Source organism: Acinonyx jubatus, chromosome B1 (genome assembly GCF_027475565.1).
Source record: "Acinonyx jubatus isolate Ajub_Pintada_27869175 chromosome B1, VMU_Ajub_asm_v1.0, whole genome shotgun sequence".
Classification (NCBI taxonomy): domain Eukaryota; kingdom Metazoa; phylum Chordata; class Mammalia; order Carnivora; family Felidae; genus Acinonyx; species Acinonyx jubatus.
The window spans coordinates 112790714-112812015 of NC_069382.1; the positions used below are offsets into that span (position 1 = coordinate 112790714).

The following is a 21302-nucleotide window of genomic DNA, read 5'->3' on the forward strand; positions in this document are numbered from 1 at the left end:
AGTGAGAATTACCTGTACATGTTTAAAGGAGAAACAAAAGTTTAATCAGAAGTCTTCTCCCAAGGAAGAAGTTTCAATACTATAACCTTGTAACTCAGAAGGGTTAGTGTAAATGTGAACTTCACCATAGCAGAGACTTGCACCAAAGAAACAAGCCTGTTTTAATTTCTACCCCCTTCAATGCTCTGGTACCTTTTGTAGGTTTCACTGGAATCGATTCTGAGTATGAAAAACCAGAGGCTCCAGAATTGGTGCTGAAAACAGACTCCTGTGATGTGAACGACTGTGTCCAGCAGGTTGTGGAACTTCTACAGGAACGGGTAAGGGAAGGTCAAAGAGAGAATCATCAGAATAAATAATATTCATCTCGTGATCTTCCCCCGCCAAAAACAAAACAAAACAAAAAAACAGGTGATGCTAATATGTAGTATATGGTGCTGACAGTTTTCTGAGAGTGTACGCCCTGTGTTAGGTGTTGTGGGGGCCCCGGTGTATACAGTATGAAATACGTTGGTCAGCGTGAACCATAGGAGGCTTGGGAGCCAAAAAATCTTTTATTTTACCAGTAGTTTTACTACACAAATACCTAATAGAGAATATTCAGCCTTGATTATTTAGCTCTACAACTTGGTATTATTGTATTTTTTTTTTTTTATTTAATGTTTATTCGTTTTTGAGAGAGACAACGTGTGAGTGGGGGAGGGGCAGAGAAAGGGAGGCACAGAATCCGAAGCAGGCTCTAGGCTCTGAGCTATCAGCACAGAGCCTGATGTGGGGCTCGAACCCACAAACCCTGAGATCATGACCTGAGCTGAAGTTGGATGCACAACTGACTGAGCCACTCAGGCGCCCTGACGTTATTGTACATAATGCAGGTAACTTTTCCTAGACATTTAGCGAGTGCCCAGATCTTAGCCTGTGCAACATGATGATACCCTTATGGTTGAGTTTTAGGAAGGGAAAGGTTCCAGGATCTTTCTTTGGTTCCGGAGCATGTAGAAGCATAAAGAGGCTGGCTATTTTCCCAAGGACTCAAGCCATTTATTAGATACATGATTCTCTCAGAGTTTAGTGCAGTCTCCATAATTAGAAATTCTTTTTTTTTAATTCTTTTTTTTGTAATTCTTTTTTTATTTTAATTTATTTGAGAGAGACAGAGACAGAGTGAGCGGGGGAGGGAAACACAGAGAGAGAGAGAGGGAATCCCAAACAGGTTCTGCGCTGCCAGAGCAGAGCCCGATGGTGGGCTTGAACCCATGAAATGGTAAGATCATGACCTGAGTTGAAACTGAGAGTCAGATGCTCAACTGACTGAGCCAACCAGGTGCCCCCTAGAAATTCTTTTTCTTTCTTTCCCTGCTCCTTTCTTCACACTTCCATGGGCCCAGTGGAGGGTCATGCACTTAACTCAGGGAGGACCTGGCCTTTGGGTGGGCGTCAGTTGTTACTCTTTCTCCTAGTCACGGTGTCCCCACCTTTGCTGCCTAGTGCTGTGCAGGAACTCCTGTTTAGTGGTACACAGACAACAATGCATTGTTGTGCCCCATTCTGTTTTAACTGTGGCCTGGGGCTTCTGAACCCCCTCTTGATGTTTCAGATCTTATTACCATAATCCTCTGTCATCTAGTATTTCTTACTGGATGTATTAGACATCAACTTAAAAACATTACCTGTGTCTGGATATATCATAGATGTTTGGCCTTAGAATTGTTTTCACATTATAAAATATCTGCCAGATAATTTACCTGGAACTCCCGAATGTATTTCCCTAAATGTTTTTGCCAAATGAGTAGAAATAATGTGAATGTGTAATGGCACTGCTCCGATGTTTTTCTCCGTATGTATTGGCGTACAGTCTGCAGGCTCACAAGACCCCATCCTGGGAGGTTTTCTGTGCTTCATCTTTCTGCTGTCTGGGTTTCCTGTTAATCGGCTTCTGAGCTCTGTTGCTGGTCCTGCTGCTGTGCCTCTGGCTTCCCTCTTCATTATCCATTCTTTCATCGTCAGCAGTCAGACGTCTGTCGGAAGCTCACTACTTATTTTGTCACAGTCCTAAGCACTGGCAATACAAAGATTAATCAACCATGTCTCTGTCCTTGAGGAATTTACACTGTCGGTGATGGAAGTGGGGATAAGAGGGTGCAGCTGCTAGAGATGTGTTAGAAACATGGTTTCAGTGTGCACAGAGCATTCTGGGAGGCACACAAGAATGAGTTTGGAAAGGCTTTATTCCAGATCTTTCTCACCTGTTCGTTTTTAAAAGATTTTTTTGGGTGCCTGGGTGGCTCGGTTGAGCACCCAACTTCGGCTCAGGTCATGGTCTCATGGTTTGTGAATTTGAGCCCTTCATCGGGCTCACTGCTGTCAGCACAGAGGCTGCTTCGGATCCTCTGTCTCCTTCCCTCTCTGCCTCTCTCTCTCCTCACGCTCTCTCTCTCAAAAATAAACATTAAAAAAAAAAAAAGATATTTTCACTGGGCATAGTATTCCGAGTTGACGGGTTTTGTCCCTTTTAGTACTTTAAAGATGATGTTCTATGTTCTGTGGTCCTCTGCATTGCTTCTGATGAGAAGTTCATTTCTTGGCTCCTCTCCTTGTAATGTTTCCTTTTATTTCCGCCTGGATTCAAGATTTTCTCTTACTCCTTAGTTTTTAGCAGTTTGAGTATGTTTGAGCAGTTTGAGCAGTTTTAGGTTTTTTTTCTTTCAGTTTAGAGTTCTTTGACTTGTTCTTTTATTACTTTCTGAAAACTCTTTTTGGCCACTATCTCTTCAAATATTTCTTTTGCCCTGTTCTTTCTCTTTTTCCTGGGATTCCAGTTAGACATATGTTAGGCAATGTAATACTGTCCCACAGCGTTTATGTGCTCTGTGCTTTCATTCTTTTTATGTTAATTTGTCAGCTTTAATAATTTTTACTCTCTTATTTTCAAGTGTAGTCATTCCTCTGTTGTATCCAGTATATTGACACTTAGAATTATTAAACTTCGATAATCATTACAGAAATTATATCATAATTTGGCTTTTTTAATTTTTTTATTTTAGAGAGAGCAAACGAGTGGGGGAGAGGGGCAGAGGGAGAGACAGAATCTTAAGCAGGCTCTATGCTCAGCACAGAGCAGAGCTTGATCCCGTGAACTGTGAGATCATGACCTGAGCTGAAATCAAGCGTCAGATGCTTAACAGACAGAGCCACTGAGGTGTCCCTCTAGTCAGTGATTCTGAATTGTTTTATAGAACCTCAGGGAAATACACATTGATACTCTCATATATAATGTAGGGGGCTCATGAATCTCTGAAGCCATTTTAGGGACTCCAGTTAAAACCAGGTAGTTCAGATACTTATATGGGGCTATTAAACTTAGCGTGTGATGGGTGCTGTGTCATCTCCCTTCTGTCTTTACTTTCATTCCTAACCACTTCTTTGAGGCCCTACATAGAATAGCATCCTTTGGGTTTGACCCTTCACCTACATAGAGGCTTTTTTTTTTTTCTTTTTCTGTAGTGAGCGGGTGATTTTGTTGCTTTTTAAAACTATTTTGAGAAAATTTTACAACTTTTCTGTAAATGTAAAAGAGTACAGAGAGTTCCTTATATCCTTCACCCAGCTTCCTATTATTTTCATACCTTACATGACTATAGAACATTTCTCAAAACTAAGAAATTGACCCTGGTAAGATACTGTAAACTACATGACAAATTTACTTGTATTTCACAGGTTTTTCCACTAAGGTCCTGTCCTGTACTAGGATTTGATCCAGGATCTCACCCTGTGTTTAGTGTTAAATTGGGTTTTAACCATGATTCTGTGAAATGAAAACACAGACTTCAGGTAGTGCCTGTCATGCCCAGGACTTTTGAAGTTCTCCCGTCCCCAGTAGTTAAAAATTGAGGGTAAACTGCCCCCGTATGATTTTCAGCTTGTACTACCTGATATTTCCTTAACTGGTCACCCCATCTCCAGTTTGATATGCCTTTTAAAGATGAAAAAAAATTTTTTTTCTAATGTTTATTTTTGAGAGAGAGAGAGTGAGCTTGTGTGAGTGGGGTAGGGGCAGAGAGAGGGCGACAGAGGATCCGAAACAGGCTCTGAACAGACAGTAGGGAGCCTGATGCGGGTCTTGAACTCATGAACTGTGAGATCATGACCTGAGCTGAAGTCAGACACCCAACCAACTGAGCCACCCAGGCGCCCCTAATATGCCTTCTCTTCCATCCTGTATCGTTCACAGAGTCATCTTTCTAAAGTGTAGTCTAGGTTTTGTTTTGTTTTGTTTTTTTTACTCTAAAGAATTTACTGATTTTCCCACAGTTTATAGAATTAAGGCGATCTGTGTTCAAGGTTCTCCACAGTTTGGTTCCAAGCTACGTATTTTCTTATTATTGTCCTTATGTATTTATTCTGCCACAGTATTATTACTGTTTTTTTCTTGGTGCTGTTGCTTGCTTTAGTGTCTGTGGCTTTAATTAAAGCCTTGCTTCCAATGTGTTTGCCCCTAATCAATAATTATACTAATTGTTCTTCTTTATAGATGGTAGTTAGTCTATGTTGTACCTGCTAGACAGTCGATGATTGGACAGTTTCATTCTGTCTAGATAAAAAAAACTAACATTTAGTGAGTATCTAAGGGTCATATGTGTGGGACTTTGTGTCTTTTATTTATTAATATATTTAAATGTTTATATTAGTGCACACACGCTTTCATGCAGGGGAGGGGCAGAGAGAGAGGGGACGGAGGATCTGAAGCGGGCTTTGTGCTGACAGCAGAGAGCCCTATTTGGGGCTATAACTCACGAACCATGAGATCATGACCTGAGCTGAAGTCAGAAGCTTGACCTACTGAGCCACCCAGGCACCCTGCTTTGTATCTTTTAAAATATTTGTTTTGATTGTTAGAATCTGGGTGGAAGTGACCTTTCTCCTAGTTTAGCTTTCAGCTACTTCTCACTTGACTGTGATGTGACAGTTTCCCAAGTGGTCTTTGTGCTGAGTATTTTGTGTAAGTACTCTGGTTTTATTCAATACAGTAAACCCCTGAGGTGTTTTAGAGATACTAAGTAATTCGCTTATGGACATATTGTATTTTATACCTAGGATTCTGGGTGTATGAATTCCTAGGATTCATTTCCATTTGCCTCTGGCTTTTACTTTCAACAGTGTTCTCATCATACCTAAAGTGCAGTGTAATTAAATCTATAACCAGAAAAGTGTTCTGGTTATATTAGTTTAAGATGGGGAAATTTTCTCTTGAAAAATTATTTATTTGTTATTTTTTAGAGAGAGAAGGGAGTATGCAAGTAGGGAGTATGCAAGTATGCAAGAAGGGAGGGGCCAAGGATGGGGAGGGGAGAGAGGGAGGGGGAGAGAGAGAGAGAGAGAGGGAGAGAGAGAGAGAATCCCAAGCAGGCTCCATGCTCAGTGCAGGGCTCGATGCAGGGCTTGATCCCATGACCCTGGGATCATGACCTGAGATGAAATCAAAAGTCAGATGCCCAACTGACTGAGCCACCCAGGTGCCCCATGAAAAAATTTTTATTTTTATCCTAAAGCTCAGTGGTGACAGAAGAAATGCAAATGGCTTCTTAATGCAATTGCTTTCTTTTGGTATCACCCTCGTTTGGGGAAAAGATAGGACTTCACTTCTCATTAAAAGTGTGTATTTCTGTGTTTTACTTGGTTGAACCTGTTAATTTAAAATTTTTTTAATGTTTGTTTCTTTTTGAGAGACAGAGAGCACACATGGGGGAGGGAGAGAAAGTATCGCAAGCAGGCTCTGCACTGTCCTTCCATATGGGGCTTGAACTCACAAACCACAAGATCATGACCTGACCTGAAATCAAGAGTCGGATGCTTAACCGATGGAGCCACCCAGGCACCCCGATTCTGTTAGTTAATTTAACATATACTTAGCGTCTTACGTAGTAGGTACTGTTGTAAAGCACTGGGGATGTGGCATTGTATTAAATGGTAAAAATTCTGCCTCATGGATCTTAATTTTTGGTTTTAATTACCATTATTTATAGTTGTAGACTAGAATGTATAAATTCATTTTTTCTTTTATTAGCATGATGTAGAATTTATGAATGTAGTTGAGGGAAGAAATACACACCCGTACATGACTACTTCTGTTCTGACATTTATTCTCCTTTGATTGTTTTTTTTTTTTTCCCCCCCCACAAAGTTGAACCTCAGACGAACATTAGGGCACATGGGTAAACCAGTAAGCACCTGACGTTCAGCTTGGAGTTGATGGTTGGTGATACAAGGAGTCCATTTGCCTGCTGCACCCTGATGGCAAGGGAACTCCGTGTGGTCTGCACCTTCCGAAGCAGATCCTCCCTGGTGGTCCAGGGTGGCACATGCAGCACAACCTCATTGTCATCACAGAGGCATTTGTGGGGTTTTCCAGAGGTGGCTCATGGGAGGTCAGGGTAGAGCTGGTTGCACAAATCTAGACTGGGAAGTGAAGGGGATGACAATGTCGAGTGCCGTGCTGAGAGCAAGGAGTGAGGATATGAAGTTAGAGGTTGTGCACTAACCAGCATTATTCATATGAATAGAATTGTGTGCACTAGAAGGGAAAGTGGCAGGCAAAGATAGAAGTCCAAGAGAATTCCCACATAGGCAAGGCCTTCAGTAGTTGTTCTGGTAGCATTAATACATTTGATGTTGGGGGCGCCTGGGTGGCTCAGTCACTTAAGCATCTGACTCTTGGTTTTGGCTAAGGTCATGATCTCACAGTTCTTGGGTTCAAGCTCCTGCATTGGCTTTGAGCTGGCAGCATGGAGCCTACTTGGGATTCTCTCTCTCCCCTTCTCTCTGTTCCTCCCCCGACTCATGCTGTCTCTTCCTCTCTCAAAATAAATAAAATTTAAAAAAATACATGTAATGTTATATCAAAACTCTGAGAAGTAAGTTATAATTATCCTCATTTTACTGATGCGGAAACAAGTCAGAGAAGTGAAGCTGTTTGTCCCAGGACGGGGGCGGGGCGGGGCGGGGCGGGGGGTTAGAGTCAGATTTGAACACGGTGTGTTGGATTCTGCGATCCAAGAGCCCATTCTTCTCCCAACTGCCTTGCCTTTTATCTAGATTCTTTCCATTTCTCGTTTGTGTCTGAAGTATCAGTCTTTTCTGTGGGTCTTTTTCACATTCCTTGACCATTTTTTTTTTCCTAAGCATAGTTGGGAATGAGAACTTGAGAGTATTGGGTCTTAGAAGGAGTTCATATTTTTTAGCCTACTTTCAGAGTACTTCAGAGCAGATCAGAGGCAGCACTGTCTGAATTGGAAGGAATGTTGACCTTGTTAAGACGTAAATTGCTTGTGCCTGTCTCTGATTAGTGTGAAATGTGTATTCCATGTAGTGTGAAATAACAAGTGATTGTCAGTTACCTAATTTAACTTGGAAAGCTGGGGCACATCGTGCCAGATGAATTACAATTTACTTATGTCCTGACACCTAAATCTAAATAGTAAATGAGTGGCTTGGGTTATTAAGCCATAGAAGAAAATCTTATTTCTAAAATAATAAAGCTAAGTACATTTTGTTTCTTTTTCGGGTTCCTCAGTTTGTTAGATTTTTGAGGTTGGTTTGTCTTATTCTCTTACCAACTAATTGTGGAATTCTCTGACACCAACTGGGTGTCTAGCAATTCGATTCTGTTCTCACACTAACTGTCCAGAGTTATTTTGGACACTGCAGGTGAAGGGCTCCGTCTCACAAGACTGCCTTCACTTCAGATGCCAGCTGCAAACAGACACCTACATGTCTGCCTGACTGACTGTACATTCAGGGGTTACCCAGACCCCCTATCCCCTGGTTGAATAATTCAGCTCACAGAACTTAGGAAAGCACTTTACTTACCATTACCAGTTTATTATAAAGGATACAACTCAGGAAGAGCCAAATGGAAGAGATGTATAGGGCAGGGTATGGGGCAGGGAGAGCCGTGGTGCTTCCATGCCCTTTGTGGGCATGTTGTCACCAACTCACAACCTCTCTGAATCTAACCGTTAGGGCTTTTATGGAGGTTCCATCACATAGCCGTGATTAAGTCTTTGGCCACTGGTTACTGAACTCAGTTTCCGGCCTCTTCCCCAGCCCAGAGTTCTGGGGACAGAATTGAAAGTTCCAACGCTCTAATCTAAGTATGGTGTGGTCTTTTTTGAGGACCCCCTTAGCCTGGAATCATCACATTATCATATCAAACACACTTTCCAGTTAGGAGATTCCATGAATTTTAAGGACTCTGTGCCAGGAACCAGGGACAAAAACCAAATATATAGTTCCCATTGTAATATATGGCAGACTTTTTTTTTTTTAATGTTTATTTTTTGAGAGGGGGGAGACAGAGCATGAGTGGGGGAGATGCAGAGAGAGAGAGAGAGAGAGAGAGGGAATCTAAAGCAGGTTTCAGGCTCTGAGCTGTCAGCACAGAGCTCGACACGGGGCTTGAACTCACGGACTGTGAGATCATGACCATAACCTGAGCCAAAGTCGGATGCTCAACTGACTGAGCCACCCAGGCGCCCCCATGGCAGACTTTTTATTGGAGCAGAGGAGGGATAGCATGGTTGCGGCTTTCTAGACGATCCAGCTGTTTGAGAAGTGCTGTCTCCATGATAGCTAGCAAAGGAATTTTTCTATCTGATGCTTGGTATTGCTTTGGAGAGACTCTCCTGAAATGAATTCTACCAGGTATTGTTTCTTTAACGTTCTTTGAGATATGGCACTGGTTTTGCTGTCCAAGAAAAATTTGTTTTTAATGTTCTGTACAAGGGGTATTTTAGGGTGATGGGTATTTTGATCAGCATAATGTTGTATATTCTCAGTCGTCCCTGGATTGTCTTATTTCTCTTTCTGTCTGATCTTTGTACTATAATTGGAATAAGGAAATGTGTTCGTTTATATAAATACTTCATTTCTCAAGCGTTTGGTCAGAGCATCTTTATTTTCTTAATGTGCTTCTGTTGGTGTATCTTCACATTTTATTCAAGAAAGTAGAAGGCACTGAAAAATGCTGAGGATTTTGGATTTAAGTTTCTTCCCCAAACCCTTGAATGGTCACTAGATGGCCTGCTGGGATTGCATTTAACTTGGTGTGTTATGACATAAGGAAGTAGGATTCTTGCTGCTGGTTTTAATCTAAAGTGATATTTTAAATACTGTTTTTAAATCTGCTAGGAACTCTAGATTTACTAGTGCTATAAATTATTTAAAGGTTTGTCTTTTTATGAAATGGTGGTTTAGTGCTCTAAATGGATTTTATACTGCACATAAAAACCTGACTTCACAGCTCAGTTTTAAAGTGTTGCCAGAATGTCGTTTGGTGTTCATGCTTTGGATGCATGTAGTTTAGATAATAGAAATTTAATAGTTACATAAAATATGAATGAGCTGTAGTGTTCAAGTCTGTTGAGCAGATTTGGCTGAAGAAAAAAGTGCAGAAAATACTTAAAGGCAAAACTTAGAATGTGGAATCACAATGTTTATTAACGTGTTCACAGTTCTTTAGGAAGATTAAAAAGAGAAGGCAAGATTACTACTATTTTCAGGTAGTGAATGTTCTGTCTGCCAGTTTCCAGATAAAAGCAAACAATTGTTCTTTTGAACAAAGATTACAGATACAGTGTGTTAGCTCTTAGATTGTGTTTAGTCAAGCAAAAAAAAAAAAAAAAAAACAACCACTTTTGAATACCCATGTAATAGTTTAGAATTAAGTTAATATTTAAACATTCATAATATTTCAATATTTCTAGATCTAGGTGATTCCTGGTAGCATGTGAATTAATGACCCCCTACTGAAGAGCTTCCCCTGTATTTCCTTTATCCTTAAAAGCTGGGTGACTGTGGTGCTCTTAAGATTGGAGGCGAGGGGTTTAGGTATATAAACTCTTGCTCGTGGCCTGGCTTGTGGTCTATTTTTGTTTTAGAGGAAATTCCCTGCAATAAAAAGTTTGCTGTGTAGGAGGCGACGAAGAACACATTGTTTCCTAACAGCTGACTGTGTTTCTGGAAATCCTAATGAATCCCAAATAGAATGGATAGCTCATGTGGCTGGGACTTCACGTTATGTTGTCCAGATATCTTGTCTCACTTTGAGGTGGTTTTGCTCCTTTTAGATGTTTGGCAGTGGTTTTGGAAACTGAAAAGATTTGTCAGTAGAATGTGCTAGAAACTGGCTGTGTCTACATTTCAAAAATTCTTTTTGTATTCCTCGTAGAGTGTTCTCTTCTCTCTACACATAGAATCTATATAGAACTTGCATTCTTTGAGCAAATGTTCCATGTTTCTTTTGATTCGTGCTGTTATGTTTGTGCTGATTCAAAAAATATTCACTTGATGTATTTTTTTTTTTTTTTTTTATTTTGGAAGGGAAAAACGGTAGCAACCTCTTGAATTTTTTTTGACTTTAGTTAAGCATTGGAAGAATTTTGTACTTAAGTTGGGAGGCTAAATTCATTTAAAAATATTGCTGGACGTGAATTTTGAAAAGGGAACAGTTATGGGTAACGCTTGTAATGAAAAAAATGATTTTGATTCAAAATGAAAAAAAATTCCCCTTTCTTGAAAGGAAAGTGATTATTATAGCCTCCATGTCCATGCATATAATGTAGCAAGTTACTAAAAATGTATTCATCCCAAATGTGCTCATGGCTGTATGAGTACACAAAACATTAAAAAAATAATTTGAGCTCATAGTATTGATACTACTCTTTGGTGTTCAAACAAGTTCCTTGGAGACACTTAGATTTTCTCACAAATTATTTGTATATTTGTTCTCTTAACCTAGGGTGTGGTTGGAAGGAAGACGTGATACATAGAAATATTTGTTCTCAGTTCTTACTTTGAGCGTCTATTCAGCGGGAGTGAGTTCACATTCCCCAGTGTCCAGTGTGGTTCTGGAGAGGGGTGTTTCCAGGGTGGAAGCAAGGTGCGTGCACCCAGCCACGTGCCTGGAGCATCATGGTGGACAGCGCGTGCCGCTGCTGTTTGTCACTGTTTGTGAGCCGAATCTAGTGATGCCGGCCTTGGGAACCAGCTCAGCACGCCCTGTTGCATCCAACAAGGGTAAAAAAACATTAGTCTGTTGGATGCTGTCCTCTGGCCCTCCAAAACTGGACAGTTTTCAGCGGTAAATGCGGTGGCAGAGCAGAATAGTCAACGCCTACAACGTAAAAAAGATCTCCCACTCTTACAATAATGTAACTTTCAGAAATGGCAAAGAAAACTTTATGTAGAGTTGTTTGTGTCCGTGAAATTCTTCTCTTCCCTGGGTTCCCTATGTCAGTTGTTGCCCGACTGTGGATTCTGGGTTTTGAAAAAAGTTGGTTGAAAATCCCTCACTTAACCTTCATGGAAGTGATGAGGACTAATTGAAATGTTGAATATTTTTAGTTTTTGTCCAGAACTTTATCAACTTGTGAAGATCACATGCAGACCAGAATTCCTGGGAAATTATGAACTAAGAAGATAAACTAAGAACAATTTGTGTGACAGAATGTCTCATAACTTAGTTTTCATGAGAGAGACAGTAAAGGTTTGTTGTTGTTGGTTTTTTTTTGGGGAGGGGGGATAATATTTGGACCTTAGTTGGAATCCCAGTTGTAATATTTATCAATTAACTACATAAAATACCTAATTTCTGTGGCTTCAGTACCTTTGTCTGTTCAATGAGAATTACCATACCTGTCTTAGAATTGTACCGAGGAGTCTATATGAGTTAGTATATGCAGAGTGCTTAGAGCAGCTCCTGGAACGTAGCAAGCACATTATATTTATTGAGTATTTTTTGTGTGTTAAGTGCATTGGCAGATAGTATGGCAGGGACTGGGGGCCAGTTATTAACCTCTCCTGAGCCTCAATTTCCAAATCTGTTAAAGGAGAATGTTTCTATCTTCATAGGTAGGATTGCATGAAGATTAAGCCCTTAGGACAATGCTGGAATGGTAGTGGGCATTAATGTTAGTCCCTGTACTTCAGGTATTTTATTTTTATTTTTATTAAAAACATTTTTTTAATGTTTGTTTATTTTGGGGAGAGAGAGAGCATGAGCTGGGGAGGGGCAGAGAGAGAGACGGAGACACAGAATCCGAAGCAGGCTCCAGGCTCTGGGCTGTCAGCACAGAGCCTGATGCGGGCGGGGCTCAAACTCACAGACCCAGAGATCATTGACCGAAGTCGGATGCTTAACCGCCTGAGCCACCCAGGCGCCACTGCACTTCAGAGATTTAAAATTACTGAATTTCACAACAGGCCTGTACCATATATGCATATATATCTATTTTAAACAGTTGAGGAGGAGACAGGTTCACAGATGCTAACATCTTTGGTTTTGAAGACACTGTGTTTCTAATGTTTCTGGTTTTAAGTCTGTTTTGTGAACTTGTATCATGGTCTTCCTGTTAATGAATGCCTGACTTTTTGTGTAATGTCATTTTAGCATTTGTTCCTAGTGTGGAGGATTTCTGGTCTTTATCTTGCAGCTGGAAAAATGTGTGTGTCTCAAGACCTCTGAGACCTTTTGCATTTCTAAGAAGCTAATTGAACATGGTAGGGTGTGTGCAGATCTCCTAATGCATGTCATGTTGTTTGTGCAGGAAAAGTTGATCCTGAATTTTTATTTTCTAGTTGATGAAATAATAGGTTTTGTACAGACTTCTGAAACTACCAGTGCCCTGTAATGGGGAAGGGAATATACAAAAATGACAATGATAACTGTATGTGGGGTGATTTGTTTTCTCAATTCCAAATTCTCTTTACTGCTCTTTTATAATTTAAAAGAAATATGCTAACAGTAATTCCTGGAATTAGAATGCACAGAGTGAACGGCCATAAGTTATTTCTTTTGCTAGATTATAAGAAGAGTCATCTTTCATTCGGTTTTATTGAGATATAATTGACATACCAGAAAAACAAGAGACTTTGCTATATGTGATTTCCTCTTCAGGTACACAGTGAAATCAAGTATTATATATAAATTGTGAATGTATACTTACCACTTAGACCCCAATGGCAAACTTTAAGACATGCCCTCTTTTGCTTGGCATCATTAGAAATAATTTGTCTTGGGGCACCTGGGTGGCTGAGTCGGTTGAATGTCCAACTCTCATAACTCAGGTTATGATCTCACAGTTCATGAGTTTGAGCCCCACATTGGGCTCTGTGCTGACAGAGCCTGCTTGGGATTTTCTTCCTCCCTTTCTTTCTGCCCCTTCCCCTCCCACCTGTTCTCTCTCTCTCAAAATAAACAAACAAACAAACAATCTGCCTCATTAATACAGGTTGTATAGTATTGAAACCTACAAAGAGAGAGAAAATAGAGGCAGGTGGTGGAAGCTGTCATTCTTCCTTCACTGTTGTCTTTAATGTCCTCACGTAGTATTAGCCACGTAAACACAATGAATAGCCTGCAGCTGTGGATGCCTGCTGGCTGCTTCATTGCAGAAGGCCTGGAAGGTATATGAAGTGCCCTGGGCTGTGTGCATGGTTTATGTTTTACACACTCACTTTTCCACTTGCCTCCTCCTCTGAGCAGTGGGATGCTCAAGGGACAAAAATACCTTTCATGTCTGCACACCAGAGCAATTAGCTAAACTTGGTATCGTAGCAAGTGGTGTTTTTTTTTAATTTCTTTCCTGTGTTGAAATTTTATTACTTATTTTCTCTTTTCCTTCATGTTTACTCTCTTTATCCTTGATTTTATCATGAGAAAGATCAGAGGACTTGAATTTACCAGTAGGAGGAGACTGATTTTGGCATATGATTTAGCTGATGCCAAACTGTCTCTTTTGTTTCATCTTTGAGGAGAAATGTGGGAGAGTAAATCTTTCTAATGTTTTTATTTAGTTTTGAGGGGGTGGGGAGGGGCAGAGAGAGAGAGAGGGAGACACAATCTGAAGCAGGCTCCAGACTCTGAGCTGTCAGCACAGAGCCTGACACAGGGCTCGAACCCATGAACTGGAACTGTGAGATCATGACATGAGCCAAAGACAGACGCTTCACCGACTGAGCCACCCGGCCGCCCTGAGAATAAATCTTTCTAGATTTTCAGAATCCATAGGGTCTTCTGTGAGATCAGCTAGCTTTGATATACATATCTGACTGCTTTTTTCCTCTACTGAAGATATTAATGTAAGTCCAAATATAAGTTGGAAGTTTTTTCCCACACTTACTCCTCAGGAAAATAGAGTATGTCTTCAAAAATCTGGTTCTTCTATTGATATTTATTTTATTATTTGTTTATTTTTTTAAATTAAAGTAACTATTTTAATGTTTATTTTATTATTGAGAGAGAGAGAAAGACAGAGCCTGAGCAAGGGAGGGGCAGAGAAGGAGAGAGACACAGAATCTGAAGCAGGCTCCAGGGTCCAAGCTGTCAGCACAGAGCTCGACACAGGGCTCCAACTTACATGACCTGAGCCGAAGTTGGATACTTAATTGACTGAGCCACCCAGGGGCCCTCACCATTGATACTTTGAATTACTTTTGTTGTTCTGCATTTTTTAATGGACTAATTTTTATTATTTTAACTTTTGTTTTAGAGAGCATTTGTGGGAGAGGGGCTGAGGGAGAGAGAGAATCTGAAGCAGGCTTTGTGCTCCACTTGGAGCCTGACAAGGGGCTTGATCCCACAACCCTGGGATCATGACCTGAGCTGAAATCAAGAGTTAGATGTTCAACCAAATGAGCTACCCAGGTGCCAACCCCTCCCCACCCCCATTGACTATTTTTAAGAGCAGTTTTAGGTTGATAGCAAAACTGAGTGGAAAGTACAGTGAGTTCCCATATACCCCCTGCTCTCTTCCCCCATAAGCCTATCCTTTCAATACCCTTCACCAGAGTAGTACATTTGTTACAATTGATAAACCTAGTGTAACATCTCATCCAAAATTCATAGCTTACACTAGGGTTGTAAATTCTGTGGGTTTTGACAAATGTATAATGACACTATCTACTGTCATAGTATCATTTCATTGCCCTAAAAATGCCCTCTTCTCTGGTTCTGCTTACCCCCACCCCTTGGCCCATAACTCCTGGCAACACTGATGTTTTTAGTGTCTCCATAGTTTTGACTTTTCCAGAATGTCATATAGTTGGTATCTTACAGTATGGAGCCTTTTCAGATTGGCTCCTTTTACTTATTAATATGTAGTATAAAGTTCTGTAGTGTCTTTTTCGTAGCTTGATAGTTTGTTTCTTCTACTGCGCTCCTTGTCTGGATGTCCCAGTTTATCCATTTGTCTTCTGAGGGACATGATTATTTCCAAGTCCTGCAATTATGAGTAAAGCTGATGGAAACATCTGTGCAGGTTTTTGTGTGGACATAGGTTTTCAACTCATTTGGATAAATACCAAGGAGCACAATTGAGTGTGTTTAGGTTTTTTTTTTTTAATGTTTATTTTTGAGAGGGGGGCGGAGGGGCAGAGAGAGAGAGAGACACAGAATCCAAAGCAGGCTCCAGGCTCTGAGCTGTCAGCACAGAGCCTGATGCAGGGCTCCAACTGACAAACCACAAGGTCGTGACCTGAGCCAAAGTCGGACACTCAACTGATGGAGCCACCCAGGCGCCCCGAGTGTGTTTAGTTTCGTAAGAAACTGCCAACCTGTCTTCCAAAATGTCTGTACCATTCGCATTGCTACCAGCAGTGCATGAGAATTCCTGTTACTCCACATCCTCACCTGGGTTTGGTTTTTGTCAGTATTTTGGATATTGGCCATTCTCATAGCTGTGTGGTGGTTTCTTGTTTGTTTTAATTTGCCTTTCCCTGCTGACGTGATGTAAGGTATCATTTCATTTGTTTCTTGGTCATTTGTAGATCTTCTCTGGTAAGGTTTCTGTTCAGATCTTTGGCCCATTTTTTAAATATTGGGCTGTTTGTTTTTCTATTGTTGAATTAAAAAAAATTTTTTTTTAAATGTTTATTTACTTTTGAGAGAGAGACAGAGCATGAGAAAGGGAGGAGCAGAGAGAGAGAAGGAGACACAGAATCTGAAGCCAGGCTCTGAGCTGTCACCACAGAACCCCAATACGGGGCTCAAACTCAACGAACTGTGAGGTCATGACCTGAGCCGAAGTTGGACGCTCAACCGACTGAGCCACCCAGGCGCCCGTCTTATTGTTGAATGTTAAGTGTTCTTTCTGTATCTTAGATAACAGTCCTTTTTCAGATATGCTTTTTGCAAATATTTTTTCTCAGTCTGTGGCTTATCTTCTCATTCTCTTGAGTATTACTCTATTTTGAATAACAAAGTATTGCTTGGACAAAATACATGTATGAAAAGTCCTTAATCATTGACAATTTTGTATGCTTATAAAGGTTACCTAATAGATTTGGCTTAAAAGAAAGTTGAAGTAATTAAGCACATTTAGTAATTATTCCTTGGGGTATGATAAGTGTTGCGAACAAGCCTTGTAAAGATCAGCTCAAAAGCTATGTTGTGGTAATCACAAATACATTCTTGTATATTCTGAGAGACAAGCATTGCCCCAATGTTGTGTAAATGCATACTTGGAGTTCAGATAAAATTTCCAGACTGCATTTCATATGGGACCAAAAAGTGCTGTTCCCCAAACTGCCAGAGTGGGAGTAAAGCTGACATACTGTTGGGTTTCATGTGGCAGGACTGAGAAGGTGATCGCTAGTGATAAAGATGCATACAAAAGCTGGAATAAAATGGTTTGGTGACATGTTAAAGATAATAATGATTGTATTCAGAGTGACTGTATTTACTTCCAAGTTCTTTCTATTGTTACCTCTTAGTTGAGGTCACCTCTTCTTTGCAGTTGCTGGGTTTTACATATGTGGCACATTCTCGGAATTCATTCTTTTCACTAGGCAATGGGACATGATACTCAGTGACTTCTTGTATGTGGGATATTCTCTGTTGAGAGAGCTGACATGAGGAAAATTGACTGGGGAGGGGGCACCGCAGTCAGAGCCCTCTTTTATGCTTTTTTTTTTTATAACGTCTCACTTTGAAATGTTAATGTTCTTCATCAAGACACCCTTTGGAGAACTTTAAATTGTTGAGGCAAACATTTAATTGTACTTTTGTTGTTGTATAGGATATCGTACCTGTGGATGCCTCTTACGAAGTAAAAGAACTGTATGTGCCAGAAAACAAACTCCATCTGGCAAAAACAGATGCAGAAACATTGCCAGCATTGAAAATTAATAAAGTAAGTGCTTTGTTGGTCTTCATACCTTGTGATTTAGCCTTAATATATACTCATTATCTGTATACTTTGTTTTTTAGCTATGTTTGAGGGCATGGGTACTGGTGGCTGGGGGTTAGTTGTAGTTTATGTCACAATTTCCAGGATTTGGAAATATATTTAATGTCATAAGATTTATCTATTTTGAAATAGCAAAGATCAAAGATTGTGTAAAAGTTTTAGGTTTATCAGAAGGAATGAGTTCTTAAAGCTTCAAAGTACTATATAGTAATTAAAATGAACAATTTTTCCCTCCAAACATGTTTCATAATCCTCTGCCAAAACCTTGAATCTCTTATTTTGGTAAGAGTCATTATGTGCATGTCTTAGCTCTCATTAACTGTTCTCCCCGCCAAAAAAAACCTACTGAGGTAAACTAGATACAACAACATTGGAAACTATAATTTATCATTTTCAAATATTAGAGAATTTTAAATTATATCCTTTAGATGTACTTTTAAAATTGAGAGATGAATAAGAAGCTGGACCAGAAGTTGAATTTCCCAGCCTTTCATTTAGTTACTAAAAATCCAGAACACCCAGGGAAGCACCAGATCTTTAAGCACCAACAAATTTCTGGGCTTAGAGAAGGCCTCTTTAAGTAATTATTCAAATCCCTGATTAGAAGTAGATTATTTGATGTGCTTTATGGGATTGGGTCTCTGACCAGAAGCCAGGACATTCTGAGGGAGCAGAGAGGGAGAGCCGGAGAACAGAGCCACGTAGGAAGGTGGCCGTCGCAAAGGAACAGATGTTGTCATTGACATACTTTGCATGGAGTGAACATACATATATACACACAGGATGAGGATGAATGATTGTGAATCCAGGTCAGCAGAGCTCTACAACACAGAAACACAGTAGCTCTTTTAATGTAGTGGCTTGTTCTTTGCACGGCAGTTATGAAAAGTAATTAACTAAAAAATCCATCTTAAGTCGGATAGTGTATTAACTTGGGGGGCCAGAGCAAATACCGTAGACTAGATGGATTAAACAGCAAAAATTGCCCCTCTTGTGGATCTGGAGATTGAAAAGTGTAAGATCAAGGTGCTGGCTGATTTTGGTTCTTGGTGAGACTCTTCCTGGCTTGCTGATAGCTGTGAGCTCTGGTGTCCCTCTTCCTGTGAGGGTACCAGACCTGTTGGATTAGGGCCCCACCCTTATGACCTCAGTTAACCTTGTCACCTCCTCATAGGCCACATCTCCAAATACAGTCACATTGGGGATTGGGGCTTCAACATATGAATTTGAGGGGGGACACAGACATTCAGTTCATAACACATACCATCTAGAATTGAATTCCAGTAGAGACAAATAGTGGCCACTGTCCAACGTTTAGAAATAATTGGTAAGAGGAAAACTTGAAAGTAAGTGAAACAATTTGGTCTATGTATATAATTTTTCCTGTGACTTACAGGAGGGGAATACATTGGCCCACATACTTTGGGAATAAATGGTAAGCTACATTCTACTGCACCCAGTTGGCCAGGTGCTTTATCTTTTCTCATTTGAGAGCCACTGCTGCACACACGCACAGTTAAAAAATGAGCATATCCAGCTTCCGTTAATGGTATGTAGTCCATCAATTCCTTAACGTTCTGGTAGGATAGGTTAGAAATCTTAAAAGTCAAGACGTAACATAATCTTTATAAAATAAAGGGTGCCCTGTCATTGGTCAGGCACTTGTTCTGGTAAATATTTTTATGTAAAGTTTGTTTTAGTTTAAGGCATTAGTTGTCACAGTATAACTTGCAGACTATCATTTAGCATTTTCTGGGAACCCATTAAAAATACAAATTCTTGGGCCCCACACCAAAGCGATTGAAGTAGAATCTGTGGAGGTGGAACAATCTCTATTTTAATAAAGGCCTTCCCAGGGTTTCTTCTAGCATATTAAAGTTTGAGAGCCACTAGTTTAGGAGATGCCATCCTTATTAGAAATGCTTTGAAGACTAATGTTATGCACATTTATTAGGAGAGATGCACATTTTCCTAGTGCCCTTAATCTTTATTAGATTTGTATAATCTATAATCATTCTTGAGGTGTTTCTTTCCATTGCTTTCCAAATTAAACTCTTAAAGGTTATTACTGTTTTTGTTCATAAGTATATGAAGTAGAGCATTTTCCTTTACTGTCTCATTTACTAGGTGGATATGCAGTGGGTACAGGTTCTGGCAGAAGGTTGGGCAACCCCCCTGAATGGCTTTATGAGAGAGAGGGAGTACTTGCAGTGCCTTCATTTTGATTGTCTTCTGGATGGTAAGAGCTTCTGCATTCATTTGTACATTGAGTATGGAAGAGAAATTACACAGGGGCAGCAATTCATCACTGCCTCTAAAAAGTAGTGGTGATGTCTTTAATGGAGGTAGCATTTTAAGTGTTTTATTTATTTTTGAGAGCGAGTGCAAGTGGGGGAGGGGCAGAGAGAGAGGGAGACACAGAATCCAAAGCAGGCTCCAGGCTCTGAGCTGTCAAGCACAGAGCCCAACCCGGGGCTCGAACCCACGAACCATGAGATCATGACCTGAGGTGAAGTCGGATGCCTAACGAACTGAGCCACCCAAGTGCCCCGGAAGATAGTATTTTAAGACCAAGTTATATCGGTACTGAATGTTTGAAGTGAACTGTGAGATCTTTTTATTTTGTTTTGTTTTCTGGATTGTGATTTATTGCAGAGGGAGATATGCAGGTTTATATATGCAGGTTTCCCTGGGCATAAGGGCTGAAAATGGATTTAAGAAACAAATAGAATTTTCCTCTGCTGTATCCACCTGATCATCATGGAAGGCCTTTCTCTGAAAAAGTGCACATATATCCTGAATTTTGCTGTCCTGAAATCCATGCTTGCGTGTTTTTTTTTGAATTTTTTTTCAATGTTTATTTATTTTTGAGATACAGAGGGAGACAGAGTGTGAGTAGGGAAGGGGCAGAGAGAGAGAGGGAGACACAATTCAAAGCAGGCTCCGGGCTCTGAGCTGTCAGAACAGAGCCCGACGTGGGGCTTGAACCCATGAACCGTTAGATCATGACCTGGGCTGAAGTCGGAAGCCGAACCGATGGAGCCACCCAGGTGCCCCTGCTTGCTTGAGTGTTCTAATAAGGAATCAGCAAGGCCAAGTTAAGGAGTCCTGAAATAGGGGCACCTGGCTGCCTCTCAGTTGGTGGCGCATGTAACTCTTAATCTCAGGGTTGTGAGTTTGAGCCCCAAGTTGGGTGTAGAGTTTCCTTAAAATAAAATCTTCAAAACAAAACAAAGAAGTCCTGAAATAGATGGTTAAAGTGATGGTTCTTCTTCCTCTTTTAAAGCACTAAAAAAAAAAATTGTCAAAGGCATTGATGTTTAATATATTTTACTGACAATTCAGCTACCCAGAACTTTGTATACTGTTGGTAAGATTAATTTGTTACATTAAATAAAATATTTTTAAATGTCACTAAGCCTATAAAATAGCCAGACTATAAAATAGTCTGTGTTATGACTTTTAACTAAGGAATGAAATTGATACCAGAAATTGTAACTCCTAGTCATTCTTCTCAAGAAACTTGTATCACAAAAATGTAAGTGTTAAATATTGCTTTTTGATTGTTCTTCTTTGGAACCAATGGCAGAATCTTTGTGGACTGCCTCCTTCGGAATGATTTAGCCTTGTGTTTGCTGCAAATCTACCTATTAATTTTCCCCTTTAAACTGTACCTAGTGGTGGTAACTTTAAAGCAGCCAAGCAGTTATCACTGATTTTTGTTGACCTCTTTTGTCCAAGGAAGGCAAGCCATGATTTCCAAGAAAGTATGCTTTTATCTGGTATGTAAATAAGATCCACATATGAATTTGAGAGTGCATTTTATTTTTGTAACCTGGGCATGATGAGTAGGAAAAAAAAAAAACTTTTAGAACTTGAAAGGTTGGAAACTGAGGATGTGCTTATTGTCTCACAGACAACATATTTGGATTGAAATAGACACACTTGCTTCCTTTGTTTCTTGGCCAGTAATCACTGGTATTGGTTTAATTCTGATTAAAAACGAAGAAATCAAAAAACCTTTTGGGTGTTTTTGTCTTCCTCTCTCAAGGAAACCCA

At 40.1% G+C, this 21302-nt stretch overlaps 1 protein-coding gene across 1 annotated transcript in view; it reads left to right on the forward strand.

Annotated features, from left to right (window-relative positions):
* PAPSS1 (3'-phosphoadenosine 5'-phosphosulfate synthase 1) overlaps nucleotides 1-21302 on the forward strand; it is a 103085-nt gene that overhangs the window by 30700 nt on the left and 51083 nt on the right. The window contains 3 exon segments of the mRNA XM_027061997.2: nucleotides 202-320; nucleotides 17073-17186; nucleotides 19371-19482. Coding sequence (XP_026917798.1) covers nucleotides 202-320; nucleotides 17073-17186; nucleotides 19371-19482 — 345 coding nt within the window.